The 13,551-nt window shown below is 38.0% G+C and overlaps 2 protein-coding genes across 2 annotated transcripts; one reads left to right on the top strand and one right to left on the bottom strand.

Annotated features, from left to right (window-relative positions):
• Nucleotides 1–262: 262 nt before the first annotated feature.
• Nucleotides 263–7,457, top strand: LOC101119263 (olfactory receptor 2H2-like; the record flags this gene model as incomplete). The annotated part of the gene is made up of 2 exons (XM_004019303.3): nucleotides 263–1,182; nucleotides 7,427–7,457. Coding segments are annotated over exons 1-2 (951 nt in total), but the record flags the coding sequence as incomplete, so codon positions are not given.
• A 1,302-nt stretch (nucleotides 7,458–8,759) lies between these two features.
• Nucleotides 8,760–9,854, bottom strand: LOC101119001 (olfactory receptor 2W1-like). Its single transcript, XM_042237566.1, has 2 exons — nucleotides 8,997–9,854; nucleotides 8,760–8,849 (listed from the first exon to the last, which is right to left on the bottom strand). The coding sequence occupies exons 1-2, from the start codon at nucleotides 9,852–9,854 to the stop codon at nucleotides 8,760–8,762; spliced, it is 948 nt and encodes a 315-aa protein (XP_042093500.1).
• Between the last annotated feature and the right edge of the window lie 3,697 nt (nucleotides 9,855–13,551).

Genomic DNA, 13,551 nt, shown 5'->3' with positions numbered 1-13,551 from the left:
CTAATGCAGAGTTCTAAAAATGCATCATATGAAGAAGACATAAAGGAGGAAGAAAATCATTGAGTGATGAGTATCAAAGATTAAAACAGATCACTAAATCTTGCATTGTATTCCCAAAATAAGGATGCAAAAATCTCATTATTTAGTAAAAAGAATCAAATAATTCATACTGCCCCTCCTCCTGTTTCTGTACTGGAACATCACAGGTCTTTGAGCAACTTCATTTGAACCATTCCTTGAAGAGACGATTGCTCTAGAGGCTATGTTCACAATTTGCAATGACAGCCACAGTGATTTCATCCTTCTAGGCTTCTCTGACAAGCCATATTTGGAGAAGATGCTCTTTTCAGTAATTCTGATCTCTTATTGCTTAACTATTACAGGAAATATGGTCATAATTCTTGTCTCTGTGAAGGATCCAAAACTCCATAGCCCAATGTATTACTTTCTTTCCAACCTATCTCTGCTGGATCTCTGTTTCACCAGCAGCTGTGTTCCACAGATGTTGGTTAATTTCTGGGGTCCAGAGAAGACCATCAGCTACACTGGCTGTGCCATTCAACTCTATGTCTTCTTGTGGCTTGGGACCACTGAATGTGTCCTGCTTGTGGTCATGGCTGTGGACCGCTATGTGGCAGTGTGTCATCCACTGCAATATACCACTATCATGCACCCGAAACTTTGTCTGCAGCTGGCCATCCTAGCATGGGGGACTGGCCTGATTCAGTCTCTGATTCAGTCTCCTGCTACCCTCCAGTTACCTTTCTGCTCCCACCAGAAGGTGGATGACATAGTGTGTGAAGTTCCAGCCCTCATTCAGGTCTCCAGTGCAGACACCATCGACATTGAAATCCAGATACTCATAGCTGGTATTATTCTCCTGGTGGTGCCCTTGCTTATTATCCTTTCCTCTTACATTGCTATTGCTAAAGCTGTGCTGAGAATAAAGTCAACTGCAGGGAAGAAGAAAGCATTTGGTACCTGCACATCTCATCTTCTTGTAGTGTCCCTCTTCTATGGCACTGTCACAGCTGTTTATCTTCAACCCAAGAGTCACTATACTCATGAACAGGGCAAGTTTCTCACCCTTTTCTACACTGTTGTAACCCCGACTCTTAACCCACTCATCTACACTCTAAGGAACAAGGAGGTAAAGGGGGCACTAATAAGGCTGGGGAGGAGGATCTGGAATATTCAGAATAACTAAAGATGTTGACATATGTTGGATGTTTGCTTAACCTAAGAAAGAAAATAACTTTATCATAAAAAGGTGAAGATATACCCCCCAACCTTAGAGTAGTAGAAAAGGAGCTGCATTTTGCTCAAGTTGAGATTTCAGTCCTATTCATCAATCACTGATTAAGCCTTATTTGCTTCATGGTGCTGATTTAGGCACAGTATATGGTAGAAATGAATATATTTATTAGTCATATTAAATAGCACATAATACAGTTGCATTGGGGCAACAAAAGAAACACAAACTTGCAAAATAAAAGACTAAGTATAACATTTCATGCCTTTCCATTATTTCTCTTTCCTTTGTTCTATTTTCCTCCACTATAGTGTTTCTATTTCCCAACTATTACTTCCATCTAAACACCTAGTCCCAACAAGGCTCCTAACATTTTTAGAGAGTGTTCAAGAAATACTTAGGTAATCTAACCAGTAGTTCTAGTTTTGAGTTACTTCTGCCTTTTTGCCTCAGTCTGTCTTTTGTTGATGTGTGATGTGCCTAGAAATTCCCAGTACACAAAAGTTTGCCAAGCAGAGGTCAGTACTTACTGCTGTCTGGTGCTACTGCTCTACAAACCTGTACCCAAGTTTCTTAGTTTGAGCCCCAATATTCTGGGCCTTCAATTATAGGAATTGTCTTCATTTTTCCTCTTTCAGAGTCTCTGTCATAATGAAATGGCTTTCTTTTTATCAAATCCAAGTCCCTTGTGTCTCAGTTGGTAAAAAAATCTGCCTACAATGTGAGAGACCTGGGTTTGATCCTTGGATTGGGAATAACCATGGAGAAAGGAAAGGCTACCCACTCCAGTATTCTGGCCTGGAGAATTTCATGGACTGTATAGTCCATAGAGTCAGGCATGACTGAGCAACTTCCACTTTTCAAGACACAAAAAATCATCCACATCATGGAGCTTATTGTCCGAAGCTGTATAGAGATATTAACCAAAATATTTTTAATTTATTATCTTAATGGGGAGAGACTTGCTCTTCAACTCCTGCTTTGGTCTGATTACCATGCTTCATGCCTTTTGACCTTTGAATATTATTCACCAAAATTTATTTATTGATTTTTTTATCTACCACTTATAAGTATTCACTACTCTAGTTTGTTTCACTGAAATCAAGGGTATAAACTTGATTCTCCTGTAAGATTGTCTAATCAACTATACCTCCCATCTGCTGATGCCTGTTGCATGTACAGGTGGAAATAGTATGAGGCTCTATTCCATCCCATTTTCCTATACTAATAAACTGTACCACTTGTTTCTGATTTGGAGATTTCATATCAAATTTAAAAAATGAATTCTTATCTGTGACCTTTTTTAAATATAAATTTATTTATTTTAATTGGAGGCTAATTACTTTACAATATTGTACTGGTTTTGCCATAAACCAACATGAATCCGCCACGGGTGTACACGTGTTCCTCATCCTGAACCCCTCTCCCACCTCCTTCCTTAAAAAAGTATTAAGTAACTCAAACCAACATTAAACTTGTAAGAAATAACAATACAATTCTCACTGTTGATAAGATAACAATGGTTGTATAAGCATTTTTCATCTTTCCACTCTATTCTAAGATTAAAGGAAGTAAATGGGAAGGAATCTAAAAGGACAGAGGTTGTTTTGTGACATATTGCTTTAAGATAGTAAAGCTGGAGCAGCTCTAGGGAATGTTGAGGTTTATGATGTGGATATAGTAATGAGTACCTGAAATGAAAAGTGGTATCTACCTTGGAGATGCAAACAGGGATGCTGGCATATTCAAAAGTTCATCTTACTTTTGACATAGGCTGCAATGATACCAGGTCTTTTAGTAAGTGAAAAGTTGTGCATCTGATCCCAAAATGTAAATGCATGGGGAGAGAGGTCATGATACCAGTAAATGACAGCAGTATGAAGGGAAGAAGGTATACCGTTCCTCAGGCTTTAGAATTCATAAGATTCACATGGTGTACTTGTTAAAAGTTAAAGTACTTGTGTTTCATACTCAGAATTTCTGATTTAAAGCATTTGATTGTGCCCTGGGATGAGCATTTTAAATAACACCATGGGTGATTCTGATGCAGGCTGTTTAGGACCACACTGTGGAAAGTTCTAGTCTAGATAGTTGCTCAGCTAAAATTACATGAGCTTCAAATGAATCCATGTATTTTAAAAATAGGAGCAGAGGGAATGATCTAGAAATAGAATAAAGCCAATAGCTCAAATCCCACTTTCTGAAGTAGTGAGTGTGGGATTATTTTCTCATAAGGGAGTTGTGGTTGAAATACTGTCTTCAAGAAAGAGTCTCAATTCAATTAACACTAAGAGGTATAAAAAATTAAAGATCTAAATGTAAGATCAGAAACTATAAAACTCCTAGAGGAGAACATAGGCAAAACACTCTCAGACATAAATCACAGCAGGATCCTCTATGATCCACCTCCCAGAATGCTGGAAATAAAAGCAAAAATAAACAAATGGGATCTAATTAAAATTAAAAGCTTCTGCACAACAAAGGAAAATATAAGCAAGGTGAAAAGACAGCCTTCTGAATGGGAGAAAATAATAGCAAATGAAGCAACTGACAAACAACTAATCTCAAAAATATACAACTTCTGCAGCTCAACTCCAGAAAAATAAACGACCCAATCAAAAAATGGGCCAAAGAACTAAATAGACATTTCTCCAAAGAAGACATACGGATGGCTAACAAACACATGAAAAGATGCTCAACATCACTCATTATTAGAGAAATGCAAATCAAAACCACAATGAGGTACCACTTCACACCAGTCAGAATGGCTGAGATCCAAAAATCTGCAAGCAATAAGTGCTGGCGAGGGTGTGGAGAAAAGGGAACCCTCCTACACTGTTGGTGGGAATGCAAACTAGTACAGCCACTATGGAAAACAGTGTGGAGATTCCTTAAAAAATTGCAAATAGAACTACCTTATGACCCAGCAATCCCACTTCTGGGCATACACACCGAGGAAACCAGAATTGAAAGAGACACATGTACCCCAATGTTCATCGCAGCACTGTTTATAATAGCCAGGACATGGAAACAACCTAGATGTCCATCAGCAGATGAATGGATAAGCAAGCTGTGGTACATATACACAATGGAGTATTACTCAGCCGTTAAAAAGAATTCATTTGAATCAGTTCTGATGAGATGGATGAAACTGGAGCCGATTATACAGAGTGAAGTAAGCCAGAAAGAAAAACACCAATACAGTATACTAACACATATATATGGAATTTAGGAAGATGGCAATGACGACCCTGTATGCAAGACAGGGAAAGAGACACAGATGTGTATAACGGACTTTTGGACTCGGAGGGAGAGGGAGAGGGTGGGATGATTTGAGAGAATGACATTCTAACATGTATACTATCATGTGAATTGAATCGCCAGTCTATGTCTGACGCAGGATGCAGCATGCTTGGGGCTGGTTCATGGGGATGACCCAGAAAGATGTTATGGGGAGGGAGGTGGGAGGGGGGTTCATGTTTGGGAATGCATGTAAGAATTAAAGATTTTAAAATTAAAAAAAAAAAAATGTCACTGGAAGAGGGAACTTTCATAATGATAAAAGGGATGGTACTCAATAAACACTTGTTGAATAAATGAAAAAAAAAAAGAAAGGAAAAAAAAATGTTAAGTAAATTATTTCAGGATACAGGTAAATTATTAATTATGGGACAGGAGATCCCAATGGTACATAGGAAGGATAAGGTTATAGGAAGGATAAGTGCAGATGTATGGAAAGGAAAGAGATTCTACTATGGGTCTAATAGCACAGAAAATATTTGTTGTTTTTCAGTCACTCAGTTATGTCTGACTGTTTGTGACCACATGGACTGAAACATGCCAGACTTCCCTGTCCTTCACCATGTCCCAGAACTTGCCCAAACTCATGTCCATTGAGTCAATGATGCCATCCAACCACCTCATCCTCTGTCGCCTTCTTCTCCTCCTCCTGTCTTCAATCTTTCCCAGCATCAGGGGCTTTTCTAATGAGTCAGCTCTTAACATCAGATGGCCAAATTATTGGAGCTTCAGCTTCAGCATCAGTCCTTTCAATGAATATTCAGGATTGATTTCCTTTAGGATTTACTGGTTGGATCTTTTTGCAGTCAAAGGTACTCTCAAGGGTCTTCCAACACCACAGCTCAAAAGCATCAATTCTTTGGTGTTCACCTTCTTTATGGTGCACTCTAACATTCACATATGACTACTGAAAAAAACATAGCTTTGACTATACAGACCTTTGTTTGCAATGAAATGCCTCTGTTTTTTAATATGCTGGCAAAAATACATTCACTTTTTGGGAGATGACTGAAGAAACAGTGATGAGAAGCACGGTGGACTTAGTTATGTCCTGACTTATTAGTTGACATGATTTTTTTTCCCACCCTAATCACAAATTTTTATGGAATTTATATTGAGAGCCAGGCATTGTTATAAAACCATAAATAAGTCATAAAATATTGACTCCTTCATAGATATTCTAGATGATAGTCAATGTTTCCTTGGATAAGTGACTAATTGAGGAAAAGGCTGACTATATCATGCATTCAGGCATTCTATTACTTTTAAATCTCTAGAATGGGGTGGGGCAACATTTTCTGGAACATGTGTTGTATATGGTGGCATATTGAACCTTCTGATGGTTGCAAGGTAAGTTCTGTGTATATATTGGTCTGTAATCCACTCAAGTTCCTGAACATAAGACCTGCCACAAGACAGGAAAACATGTTTACCAGTATAAAACCCATGATCAGTGGTATGTGCATTTATGTACCTATATGTTTAAATGTCTGCCTTTTTTGTGTGTAGCCATGGAAAATGAATCATATATGAAAAAATAACACTTAAAATGTGGCTATTATAAAAGTTATAAAACTTATCCCTTTTCACATGGACAGTGGGAGAATTCAGTAAGAGCAGTATTTGAAAGAGCAAAAAAAAAAAAAAAACAATAAAAGCAAAAGTCACTAATCATCAGAGAAACATTTATGAGTGTAGAATCCACAGATTTTAAAAATTGGGTTTAAATTTATCTTTTGGATTCTTTTCTCTCTTACCAAGATAACCTATACTTTAGCAGTGACATTATTATTCTATAAAAACACTCAAATGCCTATTCTATCTGCCTTTGAATGTTATTGGATTTTTGTATATGTTAATATATTGTTCATACTTAAAACCAGATTCAACTGTTAAGATGTATTATGCCCTTCTCAATACATTTTATTCTTTTATCAATGTACTGCCTAGATAATTTTGTAAAAATTCACATGTTTCTGTGATGCTAGCTTTAGGATAGAATCATCTTACTCATACTGTGTAGCCAGTGCTAAAATGCTTCAGCCTATTGATAAAGTTGTTGAACTGAATGATAAAGAAAATCCTTAAAGAATGGAACATGAGTTCATAGAATAGGAATGATGAATAAAGTTTTTTTTTTTAATTTTCACCCATTTTTTAAATTGAAGTCTAGTCAGTTTACACCATTGTGTTAATTTCAGTTATATAGCTGCATGAGTGACTGAACTGAACTGAACTGAACTGAGCTGAACCTATATTTTAATAACCTAGAATACATATAAGTGCTTGCCTGGAGAATCCCAGGGACGGGGGAGCCTGGTGGGCTGCCGTCTTTGGGGTTGCACAGAGTCGGACACGACTGAAGCAACTTAGCAGCAGCAGCAGCAGCAGAACACATATACCACAGCTTCTTTATCTATTTTCTGTCAATGGACATTTAGGTTGCTTCCATGTCTTCAGTTCAGTCGCTCAGTCATGTCTGACTCTTTGCGACCCCATGGACTGCAGCACACCAGGCTTCCCTGTCCATCACCAACTCCTGGAGCTTATTCAAACTTATGTCCCTTGAGTTGGTGATGCCATCCAACCATCTCATCCTCTGTCATCCCCTTCTCCTCATGCCTTCAATCATTCCCAGCATCAGGGTCTTTTCAAATGAGTCAGTTCTTTGCATCAGGTGGCCAAAGTATTGGAGTTTCAACTTTAGCATTAATCTTTCCAATGAATATTCAGGACTGATTTCCTTTAGGATGGACTGGTTGGATCTTTTGCAGTCCAAGGGACTCTCAAGAGTCTTCTCCAACACCACAGTTCAAAAGCATCAATTCTTTGGCTCTCAACTTTCTTTATAGTCCAACTCTTACAACAATACATGACTACTGGAAAAATCAAAGCTTTGACTAGATGGACCTTTGTTTGCAAAGTAATGTCTCTGCTTTTTAATATGTTGTCTAGGTTGGTCATAACTTTTCCTCCAAGGAGAAAGTGTCTTTTAATTTCATGGCTGCAGTCACCATCTGCAGTGATTTTGGAGCCCCCCAAAATAAAATCTACCACTGTTTCCACTGTTTCCCCATCTATTTGCCAGCAAGTGATGGGACCAGATGCCATGATCTTAGTTTTCTGAATGTTGAGTTTTAAGCCAACTTTTTGACTCTCCTCTTTCACTTGCATCAAGAAGCTCTTTAGTTCTTCTTCACTTTCTGCTGTAAGTGTGTTATCTGCAGTGTTATCTGCATATCTGAGGTTATTGATATTTCTCCCAGCAATCTTGATTCCAGCTTGTGATTAATCCAGTCCAGCATTTCTGATGATGTACTCTGTATAAGTTAAATAAGCAGGGTGACATTATACAGCCTTGATGTACTCCTTTCCCAATTTGGAACCAGTCTGTTGTTCCATGTCCAGTTCTAATTGTTGCTTCTTGACCTGCATACAGATTTCTTGGAGGCAGGTCAGGTGGTCTGGTATTCCCACCTGTTTAAGAATTTTCCAGAGTTTGTTGTGATCCACACAGTCAAAAGCCTTGGCATAGTCAATAAAGCAGAAGTAGATATTTTTCTGGAACTCTCTGGCTTTTTTCAATAATCCAACAGATGTTGACAATTTGATCTCTTGTTCCTCTGCCTTTTCTAAATCCAGCTTGAACATTTGGAAGGTATGTATGGTTCCATGTCTTGGCTATTGTAAATTGTGCTGCTATGAGCATTGGTGTGCATATATCTTTTTTTAATTAGAGTTTTCTCCCATGCCCAGGAATGGGGTTTCAAGATTATATAGTAACTCTATCTTTAGTTTTTAAAGGAACCTCAATACTGATTTCCATAGCGGCTGCTCCAACTAACATTCCCACCAACAACGTAGGAGGGTTCCTTTTGCTCCACAGCCTCTCCAGCATTTATTATCTGTAGACTTTTAAGTGATGGCCATTCTGACTGTTGTGAGGTGATACCTCACTGTAATTTTGATTTTGATTTCTCTAATAATCGATAATATTGAGCATCTTTTCTTGTGCCTGTTGGCCATTAGTTAGTGACTTTGAAAGGCACTTTTAGTTGAGAACCAACTTGGCATTATAAGATACTGACATTAAAATATAAGCACATTTTCTAGGCATTATTTAAAGGCTATTACTAAAATAATTTCACAATGAACTAAAGGTTACATGGAGCCAATTTCTTTATTGGAAATGCCTTGTGAAAAGATGTTAGTGTCCTATTGTTTCTCCAGAAAGTTTTTCTTTTCTAATCAGCCTCTTCATGACTCCCTTGAACTCCTTATTCCTTAATGTATGGATCTGACAGAGGATGAGATGGCTGGATGGCATCACTGGCTCGATGGACATGAGTTTGAGTGAACTCCAGGAGTTGGTGAAAGACAGGGAGGCCTGGCATTCTGTGATTCATGGGGTTGCAAAGAGTCAGACATGACTGAGCAACTGAACTGAACTGAACTGATAGAGCAGTGGGTTCAAGCTGAGAGTAACAATGGAGTAAAAGATACTGAGTAGTTTACCCTCATCCTGAGATGGACTGTTTCCTGGTTGTATGTACATGTAGATAACAGTCCCATAGAAGATGGAGACCACAATGAGATGGGAGGAACAGGTCCCAAATGCTTTTTGTCTCCCTGCTGCAGACTTGGACTTGAGCACAGCTACAGCAATGAAGCTATATGAAACCAGAATGAGAAGAAGCCGTGGGAGGAAAATTAAAAAACACAGTGCAAATAAGATTTCTTCCATGACTGTGGTGTCCACACATGCGATTTTGACCATTGCAGATATCTCACAGAAATAGTGATCCAGGTGGTGGTTTTCACATCGAGGAAGACTCATAGCATAGGTAGAGAGGATCATGCAATTAATGATACCAATTATCCAAGTCATGGTCACTAGGCCTCGACAGAGTTGAGGGTTCATTATTGTCATGTAATGTAGAGGCTTGCAGACAGCATTGAATCTGTCATAGGACATCACAGCCAGGAGCATACATTCAACTGTGCATAATGTCACATCAATGAAAAGTTGAAAGGCACAACCACTGAAAGAGATTTTTTTGTCTTTACCCCAAACATTGACCAACATCTGTGGGACTATATTTGTGGTATAAAAGAGATCCAAGATGGCCAGATTTCTAAGGAAGAAGTACATAGGAATTTGGAGACGTTCATCTAGTAATGGCAGCAGGATGATGGCGATATTTCCTATCAAGGCAATAGTGTAGAAGAAAAAGACAACCTCAGAGATGATCATCTCCAGTTGAGGCCGTCCAGGGAAACCAAAGTAGCTATCATTGACCATTTTCTTATTTTCTTGATATCAACTGTGAAAATAAAATATTAAGTATTGGAAGCCATAGTGAGTATATTTTTAAACAGTATTACAGATATATATTTCTAAGATAAACATCACACAATTAAAAAATTAGTATTTAAATCTCATAATTATTCTAACTTTCCTGTTTATCCAATTTGGTATAAAATTTATTTCAAGGGCAATTTGCCTCCAGAGTTTATACTCTCAATTACTTTGTATCCTTCTGTGTCAAGGTAAAAAACTGCAGAAGTCTCAGAAGAAAATCCTGAGAAAAATTGCTGAATGAAGCCAGATGGACTTCCTTTTACAAATCAAGAAGCTCAAAAGGGAGTTGGGAATCAGCAACAAATTATTACCTCCTTAATCCAAGGGTTCATAGAAAATGAAGGTTTTATAACTCTTATTCCTTTTCTATTAGTTAAGCTGCAAAGGTTCAATCCTGCTATCCATTTTCACTCTGCTATATAAATCTTCTGATCTTATATTTTAAAATGCAAATTTTTGTTTCAACTAAAAACTTGTATTCCAATCATTATTTTCCCTTTTCCACCCCTCCCCAGAAACAGCATTCTCCCTCTTTCACTGCAGATACCATATTTTTTATCTGTATTTTTTATTCCAAATTCTATCATTTCCTATGGAGTGATGCTTTTAAATGGACCCATTTCTTAATTTTACGCTTAGTCATTAATATTCACAAATGACTATGTGACTATATGAATTGTCCATATCCTATCCCTCATCTTATAGAAGCTCCAGTTCTACTACTTATGCATTTAAAATGTTAAACCGCTTCAAGAGGGGGAAAATTGTGTTATTTTTATGTTCATATCCCTAGTGACTTTTCTCAGATTTAGCACAGAAAAAAAAAATCTGCAAACATTTGATGTTGGTCCAGAGAGACTTTGATGACCACACGTGGATTTTTTTTCCTGTCTAACAAAATTAGTATCTTTTTTACAAACGCATTTCTACTAAGAAAATGTCTGTCGAGCACACTAATGGGTTCTTAGTTTCTAAACCAGTGGTCTTTTCTAAATTATTTTCTACTTGAGTTTTCTATGGCAGGTTCAGTTCAGTTCTCAGTTTAGTCTCTCAGTTGTGTCCGACTCTTTGAGACCCCATGAATCGCAGCACGCCAGGCCTCCCTGTCCATCACCATCCCCCGGAGTTCACTCAGACTCACATCCATCGAGTCTGTGATGCCATCCAGCCATCTCATCCTCGGTCGTCCCCTTCTCCTCCTGCCCCCAATCCCTCCCAGCATAAGTCTTTTCCAATGAGTCAACTCTTCACATGAGGTGGCCAAAGTACTGGAGTTTCAGCTTTAGCATCATTCCTTCCAAAGAAATCCCAGGGCTGATCTCCTTCAGAATGGACTGGTTGGATGTCCTTGCAGTCCAAGGGACCCTCAAGAGTCTTCTCCAACACCACAGTTCAAAAGCATCAATTCTTCGGCGCTCAGCCTTCTTCACAGTCCAACTCTCACATCCATACATGACCACAGGAAAAACCATAGCCTTGACTAGACGGACCTTAGTCGGCAAAGTAATGTCTCTGCTTTTGAATATACTATCTAGGTTGGTCATAACTTTTCTTCCAAGGAGTAAGCGTCTTTTAATTTCATGGCTAAAGTCACCATCTGCAGTGATTTTGGAGCCCAAAAAAATAAAGTCTGACACTGTTTCTACTGTTTCCCCATCTGTTTGCCATGAAGTGATGGGACCAGATGCCATGATCTTCGTTTTCTGAATGTTGAGCTTTAAGCCAACTTTTTCACTCTCCTCTTTCACTTTCATCAAGAGGCTTTTAGCTCCTCTTCACTTTCTGCCATAAGATGATGTCATCTGCATATCTGAGGTTATTGATATTTCTCCCAGGAATCTTGATTCCAGCTTCTGTTTCTTCCAGTCCAGCGTTTCTCATGATGTACTCTGCATATAAGTTAAATAAGCAGGGTGACAATATACAGCCTTGACGCACTCCTTTTCCTATATCAAACCTGCCCTTTGCCTTCATAAATAATTTTCTTCAGTTTTTCACTAGCATTTGCCCCAGTGCAATTTCCATTCTTTTTCTCCTTTCTTCCTGCATTTATAAACAACATTCTCTAATGGAATCCCCTTCCCCCATATTTCCTCTGCCTCTATGGTTTAGGTTACTAATTCTGCACATATAACTAAGCATTCTATTTTTTATGGTCCCTTCATCTTTTGCAGCTTCAAATTTACAAATTTAGCCAATCTGTGGGATTTCCACTGGATTTTACTCCCATTTCAAGCATATATGCAAAATTGAATTCATTCTGTTTTAAATCTTAAAAGCGTTTTATCCCTATAGCTGCCTCATAAGGTATCTCCTAGGTTCTTAACAAATGTTTGTTAAAATGAATTTATGTGTTTGGGGAATAGAGATTAAAAACACAAATACCCATTTTCATGTGAAATCAATTAGGATTTAATATACAGCTCAAACTTTGAAGAAAAGAAAATTGGTATAAAAGCCAGAAGCTTTTATGCAAATTCTTTAAATTGGAAATCTTATCAAATGTTTTAAAAACAGCATAATTTCTCTCCCCACTTACCCTAATTAAGCTTAGTGAGTTTTTCTGTGGTGATTTAACCAAGGACTTTCTGGAGGAGAAAAATCTAAGTCTTCTAAAGTAGGAAAAGTTTCTTTCTCTCTTTCTTTAAATAAGACTGAATATGTAATTCTTCATCATATGCTGCTGCTACTGCTGCTAAGTTGCTTCAGTCGTGTCCGACTCTGTGCAACCCCATAGACGGCAGCCCACCAGACTCCCCCATCCCTGGGATTCTCCAGGCAAGAACGCTGAAGTGGGTTGCCATTTCCTTCTCCAATACATGAAAATAAAAAGTCGCTCAGGCATGTCCGACTCTTAGCGATCCCATGGACTGCAGCCCACCAGGCTCCTCCATCCATGGGATTTTCCAGGCAAGAGTACTGGAGTGGGGTGCCATTGCCTTCTCTGTTTTCATTACATAGTTCTTACCGTTTCCTCCCACTTGCCATTGAGATCCTACATGATAGTGGCAGGGGGCAGCCACTGCTTGTCATCTTTCGCAGTTCATGTACCCATTCAAGAAGAATCTTCCCATTATACATTTCAGAGAAAAAAAATCTTCAGTGTGAAAGATAACAAGTAGTTTTCCCTAACCAGCCAAGGTAAAATTAGTTGAGTCTTGGAAGATCTTGGGGACACTGGGTTAGTAAATAGCAATTAAGTGAGTGTTGTATAATTATCCAAGGAAGAAGATCATTAAAAAAAAATCTTCCAGGAGAAGTTCCCCTAGTTAACCAATAATATTGATATATGATAAAATAAATAACTACAACAATTTTACAAGTCAGTATACATTTCTTGTAAGTGGTTTGATCAATAAAATGCTTTTATTGATAGCTTTATTATCCTACTTTATATGGAAAAACATTGTTTGTCTAGAATTTATAGATTATCACAAGGTAACAGACATAATGAACAATACAGATGAGACACACAAACCTACATATGATAGTAACTGTACTTTTTATCTTTCCTGTCACCTCTAGTTTGTATCACCCAAACTTTCAAATATATTTTTCATAACAACGAAATACCTAGTTTTGGCAAAAAAAGGACAACTTCAGCAATAGGTGAACCTCATAGAAGTGTACCAGACTC

This window comes from Ovis aries, chromosome 20 (genome assembly GCF_016772045.2).
Source record: "Ovis aries strain OAR_USU_Benz2616 breed Rambouillet chromosome 20, ARS-UI_Ramb_v3.0, whole genome shotgun sequence".
NCBI lineage: Eukaryota > Metazoa > Chordata > Mammalia > Artiodactyla > Bovidae > Ovis > Ovis aries.
The sequence above is the reverse complement of the archived record's forward strand: the minus strand, read 5'-3'. Positions and strand labels throughout refer to the sequence as shown.